We start from the raw sequence: 20771 nt of genomic DNA, 5'->3' as shown, positions 1-20771 counted from the left end.
ATATCTAGCTAAACCTTTATTTTTCTTTTTAATTTTGGATAGAGTGAAGAAGGGTCAGAAATTCTGTCAAGTTTTTATTGCTGGCTGTGTCCCCATTGAGGAAACGTACCCCACTATTTGTACTGTTGGCATTTTTCACGTAGAAAGAATGTGTGGGGAAATACATTATTTCAGAGTTGTCGCCAGAATGTAAGATGGGAATGTGTTCTGGGGACAACTGTCTAAGGCAGGCCATAGATTGTTGCTTGATTCCACCATCAACACAGCAGTGTTGATGGGTAATCTCTCTCAGAAAGCTATTGTGTTCTGGAGTGGATAGAGGGGTTGGGCAGCTGTCCCTGCCAGAAGAATAGAATGATTATTGCTAGCAGCTATAGCTGCCGACAATAATTGCATGCTAAAAATCTTACATGCTGGTTGTACCCAAGTGAATCAATGGATCGACTTGAATACAATCAGCCTGCCCATAGATGGATCAAATCTCGGCTGGTCCCTGCTGAACTGGCCAAGATTCAATCCATCTATGGCAGGCTTAAGAGGAGAGTTCCCCTTACTTTGGGAGATTTCCTTTAACATCCTGTTGCTTCTCAGGGACAAGTGTTTAGCAAAGAGTATAAAGTATAGAGAAATTTCCATGATAAACAAACGGCGAAAATGAACTATTGGGGTTTCAACCCTTCCCTTAGCTGCCTAAAACGAAAAAAACTAAAACTTTAAACACATTTCTAACTGACATGATTTATGATTGCTGCATTTTCTTATCATTGTTGCTGTTTGTACTTTTGTAATAACTTAAAAAAACAAGTTAAGTCATGTAATTTATTTAGGCTTTCATCTGTTGATACTGTGAGGTTCATTTTTAAATTCATCCCGTTCACTTGCCCAACTCTCACCAGTCAGTGACCAAGCCTCTATTTTTGACTTTCCAGGCTGTGACAATAGACCTCAGCTGCCACCTATGGGCTTAAGAAATCATGAGAGCCAGGCCACCTGTAGTGAAACATTTCCAGGAAGACGCTTCACTCAACGATGGGCAAATACCCTGCCAATCTGCCCCAGAGGTGGGAATTGCAGTATTTTCATAAAAAAATTAATGTCTAAACCAGGGATGGGCAACCTACCAGATTTTGGGGCATTTTCAAATGGCTTTACACAACAATTTTAAGTTTTCCTTCAACTAAAGTAATTAGATTTTTTGTAAAAATGGATTATTAATGTCATCTGTAGCGCTTAATTGTATTAACAATCTGCCCAAAGTTATTTTTCTGCTCCCCTGGTTGACTGTTTCTACTACAGTATGGGTGTCAGCTGTACATTTAGCAATATTGGATCAGTACAATTAATGTACCACAAGTTCTTCTAATATCTGGCGATAATAGCTCTCATATTTAGCAAAGATTCATCATATAGAGTTCCCCATCATGCTAAGAGAAGTGAAATGTCTCATAACAGTTAATAATGCTATGAGCTACCCCAATACAAAAAACTAAGGGTTGCTGTTGTAGAATTATAGTCCTCGGCACATCTACATTGGTAGGTAGCATGTTATGAAAGTGCAATCTTTTATTTTAATGATGCTTTGCCTCCTTCCTATAAAACCATGACCTTTTTACCTTTACTCTTATGGTGGGTGCAAAATGCAACCCTGCCTTTACAAGCATATTGCATGTGTTCTTGTTGACAGGTTGAAATATTGTACAATCTGTAATACCCAGCACTACATTACTGGCTCACACTTAATTCTAGTGTTTAAAGAAATGTAAAATCCTGCCACTAAGGCAGGCTATTGCTACCCATTTATCGATAGAGCTTTTCTTGGAGGAGGTAGCAAATCCAACAGCAACTGAAGGCTTGATTCTATTTTCCATCCTATATAAGCACGAAAACACAGATAAACTATAACTGGCATAATGACATTTAACTATTAGTGCTGCTTAGTCCATGCTTCCTTACATTGAAAGTAGCATCTTTAAAATGATATTCATCATGGTACTCATACCTATATAAAGTATAGTAGCTACAAAATTCGCTAATTGGTAGATCTGCCTGTCAAGTTGTCATGTTAGCCTAACCAGTATGAACTTATTCCACGGAATGTAACTATATAATAATAGCTAAAATGACCTTTACACATGCAAGCTTTTACTTAGGTTAATATAACATGGAACTAATTTGCTTGAAGCTGGCTAATATGTTTTAAGTAGCAATGTAATAAATGTTATGAATATAAAACAGAAATTAAAAAAAGGAGAAAACAGAAGAATGTTTTTAGTGTCTGGAATGCCAACTAGATTGCCATCAAACAGATATTAAAAGAACACTTAAAAATTATGTGCTAGAAGAATGAAAAAAAAACCTGTATTTTTCTCAGCACATGATTGGGTATTAAAGACAAAATTTTTATTTTTTTACTTTACATTTGCATAGACTGGGAAGAGTTAGGCCAAGGTCACATAGACAGAAACCCAACATTTTACCATTGCCACCAGAGCAACAGAAGAGGGTAAACCATCCCATGAGGATAAATGTTTTGGTGACAACTGTCTAAGTTGGGGATTCACTTTATTTTGGGGAAATTTCCTCTCATTTGCTATTGAATCTCCAGGACAGGAAATTAATGGAAGTCACCCCAACAGAATACAAACATAAAAAACAGATACAGTTTTTAATTCTTCTTTACTTTATCCAAAATTGAAAATAAATATTACCCATACACATTACTTTCAAAGTTCACACAGCATCACCTTTTTCACTAAAAGTCATTTCACAATGTGCTTAGTAAACAGTATCTAAACCTTTAGTAAATCAACCCTTATGTGTACTTTGTGCATGTGTCGTAGCACTACTGTATAGTGGTTGTGTCAGAAGGTGTTCCCTTGTACCTTAGGTTCTCCTATAGAAAGGACATAAGTAAAAATACATAAATGATAAGCAATAATAGCACAAATAGCTATTTGTTTCCCATTGTAATGTACAGCGCTGAGCGAACTGTTGGCGCTTTATAAATACTGTATAGTAATAATAATAATTTGTTATATTTCATGGCAACCCACCAGAAATTGGAAGTTTAAAGACTATTTACAGATAATGATAGGTTGGCCACTTCTTTTTTTCAATACAATGTTATATAAGGGCTATTGTAAAATGAAAATGCATGGCACAAAAATTTCCCTCCAAGTAGCAAAAGGGTTAATTTTACACTTCCATACACTGATGTGCATAGAATGTTTTTTCTGTCCACAAGCAATTAATAAGCACTGGAACTGTATCACAGTCTGCATGTCCCAAACAGAAGATTTATGCTTGATTTTATTCAGCTAGACTGCTTTAGAGATGGCATCCAGTATCCCAATGATACATGATAATGCCACATTCAAAATGACAGCAGTCAAAGCCTTGGGGCAGGAGATGCTTCTTGAGATATGTTCAATTGCTGTTTAACTCTGTTTAGCCTGAGGTGCAGAGAAAGAAGTTGCTGATTCTTTCAAACATGTTTAAGAATTTTAATAGTGTCCTACTATGTCAAGATATGCTGCAACACTGCTAGGATTATTACAGCAGTTCTTTTTCCAGGATGCTTCAGACAGTTTTCTATTTTACATAAATATTAACTTGATAATTATGTTTCTTATACATATAATATTGTGAGTAATCAAATAGAAATATATTAGCAATATTTGTTTGAAATGAACAAAAATATTTTACATGATAGAACAGTTTTGACATTTAAAAAAAAGTTTAGTTTATCGCTAAGGAATAAATTACAGTACATGTAAATCTGGTCATTCATTTAAGATTCAACATGTCAATGTTATTTCAAAAATAATTTTAAAACTTTTAATATATTTTAACTTCAACTTTTATCAAAATTAAAATTATGAATCCTGGGATCCAGACACTTCCTGTTGCAGGGTGACAACTCTTTGTCCTTTCTCCCAGTTGTTCTCTTACACTGTCCCCCATTACATATTCTCCCAGTACAGGCAGCTGTGCCGACACACATTGCACAGGAGTTCACAGCTTTCATCATTGGAAACCCACCCTGAGAAGCAGCTAATGTAGTACATGCATGTAGGCTGGAATTGATGTAAATAGAGAACATAAGACATGCAAGAAAGGGTCCTACTTAGCAAACTAAGGGGGGAATTTACTAAAACTGGATCCTGCAAAATCTGGTGCAGCTCTGCATAGAAACCAATCAGCTTCCAGGTTTAATTGTCAAAGCTTTATTGAAACAGACTAAAGTTAGAAGCTTATTGGCTACCATGCACAGCTACACCAGATTCTGACTCTCCCAGTTTTAGTAAATAGCCCCCTAAGTGTAATTAGTTATGGCCCATGTACATCTGCTCAGTCCCTTGTAGTTTTTTTAACATACAGTATGTCTTATATTTATTTTATTGGGCTGCCAATGCACCATGGCAGAACAAAAAACAGATATGCACCATCTTTTCCAGCCGTAGTGTATGGTGACATAACACTAAACCTCTTGGTGCACTGCAATGTAGGTGCCTTTAGAAGGTGTTGCCTTAGCCCAACACCTAGGTGTGAGTTAGAGAGGATGGATTCTGTTTAATGAGAGAAATTAGTCACACATAAGTTAACAGATAGAAGTTGATTTAATAAAGAGTTGAGAACTTTCACACAATAACGTGTGACTATTCACTACAATTATCTGAAAAATAATTTCCTGTTTACTTATTTCATCAGCACAGGACTGGATAATGGAATTGCTGAATATCAACACAAGGCAGTTGATTTACTAAGGGCAAATAGACTGTTCACTTTTTAATGTAATTTGATCTTTGCAAGAGAATTTGCCCATGGGCTTAGTGCAGAGTTGAAGGTCCACTTACCTGCATCATCCAATCGTGCAAGCAAAAATGCTGTTTTTAATTTCCCTTGCACACAATTGGGTATTTGCAAAGTGCAACGTCAGCACATTCACTAAGCTCTGGGGTAAATTCCCTTGCAAAGTGAACAGCTTATGTGTATTTGCAGATGATCCCCAGTGTAATGTGTGATGATTTTCAACTTCCTTAGTAAATCAGCCCAACTTTTTACTTTCTGCTACTCATGGGTCTTCTTTGTCCATAGGTTTCCCATCTGCATAAATGCCATTCACTTTACCTGTAGAAGACAAATAAATCTGCCAATAAACATCACTGAGTAGTGGGTCATGCAGTAGAAAGATGAGAGATGATAGTGCCAATGGGAAAATATAGGAATCATCCTTTTGTAAAGCTATCCTACTGCTATTACCCTGGCTGAAAGCAGAGTATGAAAATACATGACATAAGGGATGCCTCTAGGGGTGCATCCCATAATACTTTTTGCTTTCCCAGCTGCTTGACAACACTATTTGCTAATTTTGCAAACAAGTATAATTAGCACCCCAAATTTTTATTCTGTAGTTCTAGTTGTCCATGCTAGTTCTCCAAGCTTCCCAATATTACGCCCTGTGAGAGGATTCCTTTTCCCTGACCTGATTCTTCTGGGAGTGCAGACCTGTTTTCCAGCACTGTAGCCTAGGCATGCTGCCAACCAGTCTTGTTGCTGACAGCCAAAATGAAATATCCACATCACCCAGGCAGTAACAAAAGCAGCTGAATAAGAAGTCTCCCACTCTGCAGTCCAGAAGTTGGGAGACCTGGAACCCTACTTTCACATAACCACTAATCCAACAAAAGGGCCTTTTAGTGCTTTTAGGTAGTTTTTATTATTATTACCTTTTTAAATATTAACAAAACTATTATTTGGGGACAGTTAAAGTTAGCCTTATCACATCCAAGTTCCTTTTTTTTTTAATTCCCTGAATATTATTGGATAATTGAAAATAATATAGGCTCATTCTCTTCACCCTACATACTTCAGTAAATGAGGCCCTAAAATGCAAAGAAACTTTTTTCACCCCCCTGTATTTTGCATTTTCAAGCAGAATGATATCATATGGATTCTATTTTGTTTGCCTGCTCATCTGCAATCACTGTACCCGGTGTGATACTGCTGAGAAAATAATTAATGAGCGTTAATATTTTAATTGAATGTTTTATGTAATTCCATTTATTAGTACAATTTTATTCTCAAGTGTGTGAGACAAAATTCGAATAAGTTGTAATCTACAGCATCAAAGAAAACTATCATGGAGATACTGTGAAAAGGTTAGGTTAGTTTTTTTCTGTTTGATATCAATTGCAAACAAATTTGAATGGCTCTAATTATTGTACTTGAAGATAAATACTGTTCATTTAGGTTACATGTACTTGGAGCTACCCACACACAGGGACAATATCTACAATAAATAAGATAATTATATTTCTTTTAAAAGTGACGACAGCCGGTTCAAAATATAATTTACAGAAAGAGAATATTATAGAAATAATGAAAGTTTATTGCCATTTATCCTCTGCTGCCCACTCCTCCTCTTTATAAGTTAAATGTTTCAGTGTAAAGTGAAACCCTTACAGATGTATATATTTAACTTTCATTAACTTTCCTGCCATTCTGTTGAGCCACCAGGAGGGAGAGCAAAGACCTGGGTAAGCTAAAAGTCACTTACACAGATCTGCGGACTCTCCTGTAACAATAAACCACATCCACCAATTAGTGCAGCACCTAGATGATGAAACTTTAAATTGAAATTTAAACTATGACATTTAAATAATACATAAAATCCCTTCAAATAAAGAACAGCCCATATAAACAGTATAAATATTAAATAGAACAAAACAAACAAGTCCAAAGATGAAAAAGTCTTCTGGCCACAACGGTGTCACCACTCAGATAATGAAAAAACACCCAATGTCAATGCCCATCAGAAAACAGCTCACTGTTATAATTGAACCCCTATGCTTGGAAGGTCTAACGTTGCTTTATACTCCACTGCACAATGCCAGTTTTAATCCATCTGGACCACAAAATGATTCTCTCAGTCTCTAACAATATAAAAGAAACTTGCTATAATGAAGTACCTACAATATATGGACTCACATATGGAGTATCGCATCAGCATATCATAAGTGCATAAAATCCATCAGGCTGAAAGTGCAAATTCTTGCATCACAGCACTCACACAAATCCATCTCCTAGCATAATAACGTCAGCAGACCCACCCTATGACAGCATCGATTGGCTTATGCCTGGTACACATCAAATTTTTTAGTTGTTTTTGTTATTAATATAATTATTTTTTTTTTAACCCAGAAGGCTTTACAAAAAAAAAATTTGAAGACCTCGGGAGGAGCTTGCTGTACTAACTAACCAATGTTAGTACAGCGATCTCCCCACTGAGCTATTGTGTTCTGAGAGGGGGACTGCTCCCCCATCGGAACACATCGGGCAGCACTCGCAGCCATTGGCTGCCAGCACTGATTCGGCTGACTTCTGTCTGACAGACTGGTGTACACATGGGCTGAATGTTGGCCGGTTTCTGTTGAACTGGCTGATACCAGATGATATTTGGCCCATGTGCACAGGATTTCAGTGTTGTCACATGGAGTAGTTCACATGCTCCTCTACAGCCTGAAGTACTGGTTATTTATTTTGATTTCTGGCACTCAAAGAAATGCCAGGGGAATGAAGGGTAAGGTAAGTATTTGTTGTTGGTGATGAGGAAGTGGGATAGGGACATTCACAGCAAAAATGTTACTTCACTCTGAATGGACACAGTATAGGTTGTTTTCTCTTCTATTTTAACTAGTCACACAGTTTTTCCACTGTATAATTCCATGCTATAGCATTCTAAAACCAAACTCTAAGCAAGCAACTACACTGTTGAAATACAGGTGTTGATTTACTAAAGACAAATATACTGTTCACTCCGTAAGTGCAGTTGCACCAGAGCTTAGTAAATGAGGTGAAGCTTAACTTTGCAAAGAATACCCAATTACATGCAAGGAAAAATCACGTACATCTCCATGATGTCACTGTGATCTCGGAGGAAGCGGAAGGGAGGATCCTGCCTTGGAACGCAAGCCGATGGCCGGGCCGGTAACCTAGACAACGCATTTTGCGCGCATGCGCCTTTTCAAGTCTAGGGACAGATGGTTAGCGGCCATTTTATAGGCGTATATATAAGCATGGAGGCCTGCTGGGGACACACAGGGGGACCCGAATGGAGCAGAATGCTCACCCCACCTGCTATACATATTAACAACAAACAATATAAATTGGAAAACAAGTTAATGATAATAGGACCAACTGTTAAAAAGCAATATAAGGTGCTGCATTAATATAAAAAATATTTTATATGTATATAAAACCATGGCTGTCAGGAAAATTCATTGAGCACACATATGCCCTTTAATGGTATCGGCACATTACTTAAATTACCAGGTAACTATGGGTCCATTAAATAATACTTGTATATTGCACTACTATCAATAGACCTATATAAAAAGTGTCTCGTAAAAACTATCACCTGTGAAGAGGATATAAATATACGAAAGATTATGTAAAAAATATATAGCATAAAATCCCATAAATAATTCATTAAAACAACAGGCCCACAGTAACATGTACTATGGAACATCTCATGAGAAAAAATTAAAAATTAGAGTTTAAAAAAAAATAAATACATTTTTTTTTAATAAAAATTTAAACAGATACCCTTATCATGAATACTGAATCTCAAAAAATGTAGGGACTTAAAAAATTGTTGTGACCAATATATAGAGATGAGTTATATAACAATTTTGTAAAAAAAAGGGTGTGCATATAATAAACAAATAATAATAATAAAAAAATTTGCTTGTCAAAACTCGTGCAGATCTAACCAGTGCTTAAATAATACTGTGAATTTCTAGATCTTCGTTCAAACCATTGGGTGCCATGAATATCTGACATTCCATATTCCACCTCCAGCCCCCTCATTGGACAATAAATTAGCATTATCACCTTTGTCCAGTGGGCAGGAAGTGGATCTAGGAAGCAGTAAGGACATTTGTCGATGTGAAAATCCAATATGTTTTTGAGTACATTTTATTTGCATTTAAAAGGAGCTTTCAAAAATCATTGACAGGTGCATGTGACCACAGTTGACTGACTTCTAAGCTGCATCAACCTGCTTTAAGCTGCATTTGCATCCTCATTGAATTGTATGCAGTTCTGATGTGAATAAAATTCAGTTGAGGTCCTAATTTTGACCCAGGAGGGAACTGAGTGATCTTACTTGCTGGCAAAGGTTTGTGTATCACATGACTGGATGTCTGAAATCACGAATTGTTTGATACATAAAAAAAAAAATTAAAAAAAAAAAAAAAAAAAAAAAATATATATATATATATATATATATATATATATATATATATATATATAGCATGTTGCGACAAACAATCCATGACAGCAGTGCTCCTTAGCAGGGCATCTTTGGCAGGTTTTTGGAGGTTTCTCATGTGCGTGCTTTACTTGGATGGATATGACCATCACTACTGTACATTGTACAGTAGGTAGGTTGCACCAACTTTTTTTGCAAGCTGACAGCTGAGAGAAGATGAGTTTTTATGAGACAAACTGTAATGTGAACCTGATGTCTATGGTTTATGTACTTTAAGTTGTTAACGGGTACATTATATTAAAACAGCATATTCTCTCTCTTTATAAACAATTTAGGAAAGCTGCATTGTAATTTTGTTTCACGATCCAATCAATATTATTTTGAACCATTGTTACGAGGTCCTTAAATGATGTGGTGCCCATAGGTTGGCGCCTACTGTGCCTATTTGGTAACCCAGCACTGCTGGTCCAAGGAAAAGTTGTGAATGGAGGGTACCTGCTGCATAGGTTTTAACTTTTCATAAGACAAACTGGTTGCAATGAAAGGTCTATAGCAGTATACAGGGGGTTAAGTGCTGGTCATACTTTGTTCCCCATCTGGGATATAATTTGTCTTTCCCTTGAGATAATCCATATTGGAGAAGGATGCATGTGGGCTGTGATGGAACATGTCTGCAAGGTTTATGGAGACCCAGTGTAATCTCACTACTAGCCAGGAGGCTGATTAACTTTTGTAGGATTGTTACTCCAACAAGTGAGTCTTTTGCTTTGATCATGCCTTTCTGCAATGCAAAGGGTAGGCGGCCCTTAACCACTTGCCGGCCACCTTATAGCCCTAAGATGGCTATAGCGCAGTCAGCTAGGATAGTTAGTCTATTGACATCCTCCTAGAACCCCACCCCCTGCTTGCCCCCGGGGCATGCATTGGCATGTTTTGTGACCGCTGTTTCCTTTGGACACAGCTGATCACAGATCATAGCAAAGGGCCAATCAAAGCGGCCCTTTATCATGTGATCAGCTGTGTCCAATCACAGCTGATCACATTGTAAACAGACTTGCTAGTTATCGGTAGTCTTTTCCTCATGACACTGTCACAGCGTGAGGAAAGGAGAGCCAGTAACCAGCAATTCTGACAGGGAACATATTATTATTATTATTATTATACAGTATTTTTTAAAGCACCAATAGTTCGCTCAGCGCTGTACATTACAAAGGGGGACAGAACATGTGACAGAACAATACCAATACAATGCAAAACATGAGGGGATTGAGGGCCCTGCTCTTTCGAGCTTACAATCTAGGAGGGAGGGGGATGGTGGCACAGGAGGAGATAGCTGTGGGGGATGGAGTGGTAGGAAGAGTGGAGGAGGTCGGCAAGTTAGCAGGGGGTGGGGTAGGCTTCCCTGAAGAGATGGGTTTTCAGGGTGCACCTAAAGGAGAGGAGAGTAGGTGATAATCTGATGGTTTGGGGCAGGGAGTTCCAGTGGATGGGTGACACCCTGGAGAAGTCCTGGAGGCGGGCATGGGAGGAGGAGACCAGGGAACTAGAGAGAAGGATGTCTTGTGAGGAGCGAAGTGTGCGTGCTGGGCGGTACTTGCGTGATATGATGAGGGAGTGGATGAGCTGTTTAGTGGTTTCTGGGGTTAGGAACGTGCGTATTTTGGCGATGTTGCGGAGGTGGAGTCTGCATGAATTTGTTAAAGATTGGATTTGGGGCTGGAAGGATATACATATACACTGATAATCAGGGTACTGATCAATGGTGCCCTGATTATCGGTGCAGCCCCATCAATGCTAATCTGTGCCCGTCAGTGCAGCCTATGAGTGCCCAACAGTGCCGTCTATTAGTGCCCATCAGTGCCGCTTCATCTGTGCCCATTAAAGCAGCCTATCAATGCAGCCTGTTAGTGCCTATCAGTGCAGCCTCATCAGTGCACAGTGAAGTAAAAAAATTTACTTATTCACAACATTTTTTAACAAAAACTAAGAAAAAACAAAAACAGTGGTGATTAAATGCCACCAAAAGAAAACTCTATCTGTCTCTAAAAATGTATAAAAATTTCATTTAGGTACAGTGTTGCATGACCGCGCAACTCAAAGTGCCAGATAGGCAAGTGTCTAAACACACTTTGGTGTTTGGACCACCTCTCTGCAAGCTCTCTACTTGAACGTGTGTGTGTGAGTGTGTTTCACTTTGTATTCATCCATTTGTCTGGAATTTCACTTTAAAAGTATAAAATGCATAGAGGGTGATGTATGAGGAATGTAGAGTGTGCTATAGAAGGAATGTATTGTTACCTATTGCAACCTATTGTTTTGCTACTGTCATTTCTACAGTCCAATTTTGGAGCATGCTCACATTGGTACATTTTTCATATCACCATATCATCAGAAACTATCTTTATATAATTTGCTGAAACAAATGTGAAAATTGTAAGGAGGAAAGGAGTGAATAATTAAAGTGTGAAGTCATGAGAAATTAACCAGTATTTGCATAAAGCAAGTACTAAAAAACACCTTTTAATCCAGTTATACAGTATATTCATTAAACTCATTTTTTGTTAAATACATCTAATGTAGGTACCTTAAACTGTCTTAATATACATCGCCTGTACAGCACAGTTTAGACTAGGAGAGAGATTTTTGGTACTCAGAGACATCTGATTCTACTGCAAGCACATATGCTGAGGAACAAAAAGAAGAGAACACAGGGAATAGATCAATTGCTGCTGCTCACTCACTCTCCATTCACAGGCTAGGGAAAGGGAGGTATCAAACTGTACTACTTACCTGCAGTATAGAAAAGTCAAGGCACCCATCTGGCTGTGCAAAACTATGTAAGTCTCAGGAACGACAGGACAAAATTACAAAGACTTTTACAGGTATACCAGGACCCATATATGTATTTTAATGGTGTGTTCATCCATGTGAAAGAACAGCTCCTTTTGTTAAATTCTCCTGTTTATAGCTAGATTTGTGATGTGAACAAAGGTTCACATCACTTCACACTTTAGTAAACTACCCCCAAGGTATCTAGCTTACAGTTATTTTTGTCAGAGGTGTGGGGAAGGATTTAGCATCACAAAGCCAACAGTCCAGAAAATCCCTGTAAAGGTAGCTGTAGATGGTCCCTTTCCAGAATGAAATAACTGTCTGCCAATCTCAGATGAAATGTGCAGGGAGCTAAGCAACAAATACTAAAGCAATTTTTAATGTGTTAACTTTAGATATTTTTAAATTATATATTGATGTTATTTTTAAATACTGGCTATTTTAGGACTTACAGTGATAGAAAAGAAAAGAAAACAAAAATCCAAACACATTATACTTATCTGCTCTGTGCAATGGTTTTCCACAAAACAGGCCCGATCCTCCTCTGCTCTGGGCTCCTCCCCCCTGCTGAGTGCCCCCAGAGCAAGCACCTTTCTATGGGGCAACTCTTGCATGCTCTCTCCTGAGCCCTACTCTGTGTGTCTATAAAATACACGGAACTGGGCTCGGCTCTGTCTCTGCTCAGCTCACTGACTGTGATTGACAGCTGCTCATTGGCTGTGATTGACAGCAGCAAATGGCTCCTGCTGCTGTCTCTGAGCCAATGAGAAAGCAGAGAATTGGGAAAGCAGCCGCTCTCATGCACATTGTTGGATCGGGATCAGGCTTCGGTAAGTATTAGGGGGGGAGATGCATACTTAAGGTTTTTTTACTTTCATGCATAGAATACATGAAGGTAAAGTACATTCAGGCTTTTCAACTACTTTAATTGTTTCAGGTTTGTGATGCACTATTCAGTTCCATTAAATGTAACTTGTAGTAGCATCTAGGAAGCATATAGGTTTTTAAAGGAAAACATTTTACCATGGTCCAAATTTTGGGATATCTGTAAAATGATAGTTTATAACTATTCTTAAAGGGTACGATGAGTCTTGATGGGTGTCTAAATAAATATTGCCATACACCCCAAGATTCACAGTATCGCGCCTATGGATATAAGCAAGATAGCATAATATGGGAGCTGCTACTATTAAACTGCTGTGAAAATTATTACAAACTGTGATATAATTATATATAATGACATATAGAATAACCACAAATAATAGCGCTACCCTTATATAAAATAAATAAATAAATCATTAAATCCACCACCTTTTTGCTTTTTGCTGTTTGGATATCCATAAGGTGGAGCTGAGCTGTGGAGTGCTGGTTAACACAGATATGCTGGCTTATCACCAGCTTTTGGTGAGTGTTCAATCTGATGGGGTGTTAAAACACTGAATTTTCACTTCTCGGCCTTTTGGCTAAGATCAAGTGTAGTATCTGTTCTTATCAGTGTCCAGTGGGGGTGCTCCCGGCCATTCTAGCTTTGCGGGGATGGCTGTTGTATAGTACCCCTGATGGTATGATGGGGGTCTGGAAGGCTAGTACCGGGGGGACAGAAACCGGGATGCCCACACGTAGCTGGGACCTGGGAGTAATTCCCCCGAGGAGACCGGAAGGTCCCAGTACCTCCTGATTTGGACGGATCTACCTTGTCTGGCCAGGGGTCGGGAAGGCAGAAAGTCCGCAAACCAGTGCCCCCTGAGTAGACGCCCTCAGGGGTGCCTATAGTAACACCTGGGTGTGGGACCCCACAGTGTGAAGATGGCACAAGGTCACTGTGTTTTCACTCTTTTTGCACAAGCGCCATTAGAACCAGGCCTTTTGGCTAGGATCAGGGCAATTTTTGCTACAGGCCTCAGGGCCTGGTCTGTGCACTATTTGGCATGGCCACTTTTTTATTTTCTATTTATTTATTTAATTTATTTCACTCCCACGTTTTGTCACTTTTTCTTACTTATGTGTGTGTGTTTTCACAGGATGGAGGGTGTGGGTCTTCAGGTCTGCCCTGAAGTCTAGGGGGAGGATGTGTGGCCTTTTGGTTCCTTCCTCCCCTGATCCCTAGGGGGTTTTCTCTTCGGGAGAGCCCCCTGACCAAGTACTGGGTGTCCGGCTTCGGCTGGACACAAGGAACGGTGGTCCACCAGGCCTTTTGGCCAGGAGGACCAAATGGGAACCTTGTCCCTGTCAGGAGCTTCGTGCCCCGGGGGATCAGGGTAGCGGTCCAGCCCCCTTAGGGGTAGGACAAAAGCACACCCCTAAGTGCACTTTTTCGTGTGGTGTTTTGCACTTGCACTTTTTTTGTGAACACTTACGGGTTTTTTCGTTATAGTTGCACGTTTGCGGACTTAAAAACAAAATAAACACTGAATTTTCACTGGTGAACGAAGTCTTCATAACTTCATTTGCTGAGGCTCATAAGCAATATTTTGTGCATGGACTTTATTGAATGGACTCTATGAGGACCTTTATTTTGATATATGTATAGTCACACTTTATGCACTTTTTTGGTGGTGGATTTAATGATTTATTTATTTATTTTATATAAGGGTAGCGCTATTATTTGTGGTTATTCTATATGTCATTATATATAATTATATCACAGTTTGTAATAGTTTATAACTGTTTGGATTATACTTTAAAGAAGATTTATAAGTACAGCTTAAAAAATATTTGAATCCCCCATGGGACTCAGTGCAAGTAACATTTGGTCCCACTTATATCTGTGTTGTCATCTGTAAATAAAAGCATATTTTTTTTTTTACTGTCAGGGCTAGCTGTAGCTCTCCCCAAATTCTAAACTCCCTTGGGAAGGGGGGGGGGGGGGGGGCACTGAGCCCTGGCCCTCTCTGTTGCTGTGTTTTTCCAATGCAGAATAAGGGTCCTATGGATTTTGTTTATCACTGGCACATTGCTGTCATCGGGTAATCCGTATAAAAAAACTGAAGGACATAAAAATGTGTACATTTTACTTGTTCGCTGTTATGCACTGTAAAGGCACTGACCTTCCTGTTCCTGTACACAAGAACAAAATCAGAGTCTGCTCCCTTCTCCAGTGTGCAGCCTCAACTCAGTGTTGGCTTCTGTCTGCTCCATATTCCTTCTCCTTCATTCTTCCCCTGTGTCTATCCTTTGCTCCCTCCCCTGAGGGAGTCTAAAAATGTTTTTCATTTGTAATGATACTGCTTCTTTAAGACCAACACGCCAATGTTATAAATCCTTGCTAAATAAACAAGGTCACTGTCATGTTTCAGATATATTTTAACCATGAGTTATTGATTTAAACAGCTGAGCATGCATTTCTCATGCAACAGACTTTAGATTCCTCCTATGTGTGTTATTTTATTTAAGTACAGCAACAGAAAAAAGGTTTGAAAAAGAATTCACATGTGATAAAAATTGCTTGTTCAGCATTTTTTAGAGTAACAATCCATTTTCTAGGAGTTCAGTAAAATTTGGTATACATCATATTTCCATTTAAAGTATGTGTTTTCTTTTTGTCAAGTGACATAAGAATCTAAATCTGGGTGGCAGAGGTGATGTTCTCACCTTGCTGACATTTAATACTTGCCACAGAGCTGCTTTCTATGTGTCATCCAATGTTATGTTATATGTTCACTTTAAAATCATTAATCTGATTTCTTAAAAAAAACCCTGATATACAGTTATATAGTTGCTAAAAACCTAGACTATTTCCCAAGGTGGACCCAGAACATAGCCCTTGAACTATTCAACATATATATATATATATATATATATATATATATATATATATATATATAATAAACTCTAGGAGCTGTGATACAATATTTACTATAGTTGCAAGCATTCCTAAACCCAGGGGAAAGATGTATTTTAGTTGTAAAAATCACATATTTTCCCTTTAACATAGCAAATCTGTTTTTCCGCTGCAGATGATTGGATGTTAAATTTCTTTTAAAGTATTTTGTTGACGGTGAGCAAGAAAAGGATATTCACCAAATGGCCCGTAGGCTCAAAGTCTAGCCTCACTCTGTCAAGAATAGTTACAGTTTGCTGTTTTGATCCAACCTTGCTCTAGAAAGATTGACTTTTTTTATATTTATAAACAAGTCAGAAAGAAACTATGTAGTGAAGAAGTAAATATTATATATATATATATATATATATATATATATATATATATATAGTAGGTCACCATATCAGCTTTTCCAATTGATTAAACCTTTCTGAAAAATAATTATTGCTCAAACTGAGGAAGTCAGAGATATAAAATTTCCTTTAGACCTATGGACAATTCTCCTTGGATTGCCAATATAACCTTATTATCCCCTCAAGAATAAGCTCATAACTCACGCTTATCAGCCGCTAGATGCTCCCTGGCAGCTGAATGGAGGGGAAAAGATAAACCTCCCACTGGAGATTATCACTTTTCTCAGGTTGGTATATACAATAAATGTGTTTAACTTTGGGAATCAGACTTACATCAGATGACTTACAGAGCTAGGATGAATCCCAAAAGAAACTTAAAGAGACCATGTTACATACACACTAAATCATATAAAAGTGGTTGTGTAGACAGAAAGAAAATATACTTAGAATATTTCTAAGGGTTTTTATTATGGCCATTAGATGTCTGCTTGACCTTGATTCTGTTTTTTTTTCACTATGCACTCTGCATTTCTGTGGATTTCTTGGAGCCCTCTATAATGTGCTGCAAACAAACACATAGAAAAAGCTGAGAATGGTGAGAGCAAACAGCCTGGCTACTTAACAGTGCTTCTAAATGTTTATTTTTTAAATTAAATTAAAAAACATGTTATAATTACCTGCTCTGTGCCAGCCCCAATCCTGCTCTGGGGTCCCCTGCCGGTGCTCCTGGCTCCTCTCCCCTGCTGAGTGCCCCCATAGCAAGATGGTTGCTATGGGGGCAACCATGCATGCTTGTTCCAGTACCTCACTCTGTGTTTCCATTGGCACACAGAGCATGGCTTGGACCCTCCCCCACTCCCTCCTCACTAGCTGTGATTGACAGCAGCAGGAGCCAATAGCTCCCACTGCTTTCTCTAAACCAATGAGGAGGGAGAGAGTTGAGAAAGACACCATGAGTTGTCAGTCCGCCCCTGTCACAGACTTTTTAAATAAAATTGTAGAAAAAGCACTTGCAATGTAGACAGTTCACGTATGTTGTGTGTCATTGAAAGTGTTATCCTCTTGGATTGTTTGCTATGTGTTATTGTTGGGTTATTGCAGTCTCCATGATATATTTTTATGGTATGTCTTTATTAGATTGATATGTATTTCAGTTATCTGGCATATTAAAACCTAAATCCAGCCAAAATAATAAAAAAACATCAGTATAAGGGACATAAGTTACAGTCAGTAGGATGTGTCCTTTGAGCTGAACTGCTGATGCTTCTTCTGCTAGGTGAAATCCTTCTCAGCCCATAGAACCAATAACACTGACACTGTACTAATGGCACTGGGCAGGAAGGGGTTAACATGAGGGGCAATCAAAAGGTTAACTGAGTGCAGGAAGTGTTTTACTGGGGGGGCAGTGTCAGTGTGCTCACTGTAATCACATTGCTCTGGATGGCTGTGCTGTGCACAGCCATCCAGAGCAGTGTGCCCATGCTGTTAGTAAACAAAGTGGTCCTCCTCCCCATCGGAGATGCTCGGTAATCACTGGGTGCCAGTGGGTAATCACTGGCCGGGACCCGGTAATTGATAGCCATGGCCGCGAATGGTGGCACGAGTAGGGCATGTGCACAGCTCACATGCACCCCCTACCTGGAAATGCGAAATCACGTATATATACATGATTTTGCGCACCCCTGCGGCCCTGTAGCAGTGTATCTGCTTTACAGCAGCGGGAAAGAGGTTAAAGTAGAACTATAGGCAAAACGTTTTTGGGGGGGGTACAGTAATGGAAGTACATAACCCACAGCAGTTTAATTTTTGCTCTCTGTGTCCAATTGGGGGGAATTCCCTTCACTTCCTGTCCAATAGCCAAAACAGAAAGTGAGGAAAGCCCTGCAAATTAAGGGAATCCCTTGAGAGCCCCCAGGTCAATAGAACTAGTGTCGCCATTGGAAGATTTCCCCTCTATTACTTTTCTGGGGACAATCCAAAATTTAGGATTTTCTTTTACTTTCAATGAAAATGGTAAACAAGACAAATAGAGAGGATGAATCTCCCTAACGCGGGCACAGACAGCAATAAAAACCTGACAGGGATTCTAATCCATCTCCACTCTGTCCTAAATTAAAAAAAAGTTTTGCCTTTAGTTGTCGAGCAACTCTTTTTCTCTTTGATAATTTCTAATATATTGGAATATACCAATCTATTGACACTTCCTATACATCTGTATGAGTCTGTATTCTGCATCCTTTAAAACTTTAATAAAGTTATCGTAAGAGAAATGTATAAATAAGAGGAGATGTAGTAGTGACAACACGTAGATACACATAGGTTGCAAACATTTAAGACAAAAGTCCAGTATCATTATCTTAGTATGCTCTATATATAAGCTCTATGTACTGTATATTTACTATATGGCAAAATGCTCATTTTCACTGTGATGTCTGTGAACATGTCTACAAAGTGGTTGCAAGGCCATAATTTTGTGTGCTGCTCATCACTTGTGTGTGAGAAATCACATGACTACTTAGCTGCATTTATATCCATCAAACCATGCAGAAAGCAGAGCTTTTGCTTTGCTATGTAATTACTTTTATTTGAAGGCACCTGAAAGAAATATACTGTATATGGCAGGCAATTATGGGAAATAGGAAAGCCTGGCAGAAGTGCTTATGCAGTCATGTATTATGTCATGTGCAGTGTTAATGCAGAGGACTCCAATGATCGGGCCACAAAATAATGAATAATTGATAGCTGTTTGGAGTATATTTAATACATCTGAGTTTCTAGCCATCTAGAAATATTATCACTTACAAATATAAAATGAAAATGTTTGTTCCCAGGTTTGCTCAGTGCCTTTGTAGTCTTAGAGATGCCTTGGATACTTTTCTTACGAAGAGCCGTAATGGTAATATTAATAATTTACAAACTTATTTAGAAATTTGGGGCTGTATTCTAACCTATCTAACTGGCTGGCAGCTCATAGCTGGTGTAAATTCACAAGTATGTTCTGATCCATCTCATTACAGTCAGTAATTAAACCACTGGGTTTATTTTATTGACAATGTTCAGAAGACTTGCAGCCACCCCTTGAATGACACCAATGCACCACACCAGGCATATAAGCTGTGTTCTTCGCTCCAACAAGTTTTATAATTCTTGCATTTCATCAGTGGTCTGCTTTTAAAATGATGTTCTCTTCACCATGATGGTGTATGTCTTCCATGGCTGTATATTTCTAGCACAGCAGTATATGCTCACCGGCCACTTTATTAGGTACACCTGTTCAATTGATTGGTAACACAAATTGCTAATCAGTCAATCACATGACAGCAACTCAATGCATTTAGGCATCTAGATGTGGTGAAGATGACTTGCTGAAGTTCAAATCGAGCATCAGAATGGGGAAGAAAGGGGATAAGGTGACTTTGAACGTGGCATGGTTGTTGGTGCCAGACGGGCTGGTCTGACTATTTCAAAAACTGCTGATCTACTGGGATTTTCATACACAACCATATCTAAGGTTTACAGAGAATGGTCCAAAAAAGAGAAAATATACAGTGAGCAGCAGTTGCATGGATGAAAATGCCTTGTTGATGTCAGAGGTCAGAGGAGAATGGCCAGACTGGCTTGCGATGATACAAAGGCAACAGTAACTCAAATAACCACTCGTTACAACCAAGGTATGCAGAATACCATCTCTTGTATCCACGGTTCAGGCTGGTGGTGGTGGTGTAATGGTGTGGGGGACATTTTCTTGGCACTAGCAAGGTGTACCTAATAAACTGACCAGTGAGTGTATATGTAGCATTGCAGAATATATGCAGCATGGTAGTGTGTGTCTAACCTGGCAGTGTAGCTTACTCTCTTGGTGGTACATCTCTTACATGCCAGTGCATCTTCAATAAGATACCTTGTCTCGAATCTGGCAGTGCATCTTTAAAATGGCAAAGGTTTAGATTTACTAAAACTGGTGCACATAGAATCTAATACAGCTGTGCATGGTAGCCATTCAGCTTCTATATTCAGCTTGTTCAATTAAGCTTTGGCAATAAAACCTGGAAGCTATGCAGAGCAGCACCAAATTTTGCACTCTCCAGTTTGAGTAACACCTTCCCATGTGTCTCTGGTATGGCAGTATAGCTCTAGCTATTGTGTCACTAATATGGCTAAGATATCTGATATATTAGCATATTTCTTACATGGCAAGGAATATGTAACATAGCTATGGCAATCTTTGTAAATGGCAAAGGTTTATGCTAACAATGTCTTTCTAACATTGCAGTTTGCACATGGCAGTGTACCTAAAAAATTGTCTCTCTAATATGGCAATGTGGTTTAACACATTCATTTTTCTCTTACAAAGTAATACATCTTTAACATGGCAGTGTGTCCCTAGTATAGCCTTCTTTCTGGCTGTTGCAAGCTGTGCAGTGTTTGTCTATTCACCCTATTATACCATATGCAATGTACAGTTGCTATTGTATAGATAATACAATGCAGT

General features: G+C 38.7%; 1 protein-coding gene and 1 pseudogene across 4 annotated transcripts in view; both read left to right on the top strand.

The window, feature by feature from the left end:
• PCDH7 (protocadherin 7) overlaps positions 1–20771 on the top strand; it is a 971513-nt gene that overhangs the window by 937042 nt on the left and 13700 nt on the right. Inside the window, exon 3 of one of the 4 annotated variants that reach the window (XM_089678381.1) lies at positions 930–1061. The exons of the other annotated variants lie outside the window; for them this stretch is intronic. Within the exon in view, the coding sequence (XP_089534507.1) occupies positions 930–1061 (132 nt within the window). The remainder of the gene's footprint in view (positions 1–929; positions 1062–20771) is intronic. 4 annotated transcript variants of the gene reach the window in all.
• On the top strand, positions 13550–13692 carry LOC149461393 (U2 spliceosomal RNA; annotated as a pseudogene).

The sequence above is a fragment of the Staurois parvus genome, unplaced genomic scaffold, assembly GCF_062004578.1.
Source record: "Staurois parvus isolate SC_StPar_1 unplaced genomic scaffold, SC_StPar_1.0 ptg000204l, whole genome shotgun sequence".
NCBI lineage: Eukaryota > Metazoa > Chordata > Amphibia > Anura > Ranidae > Staurois > Staurois parvus.
Note: the sequence above shows the minus strand (reverse complement) of the source record. Positions and strands in the feature narration are given on the sequence as shown.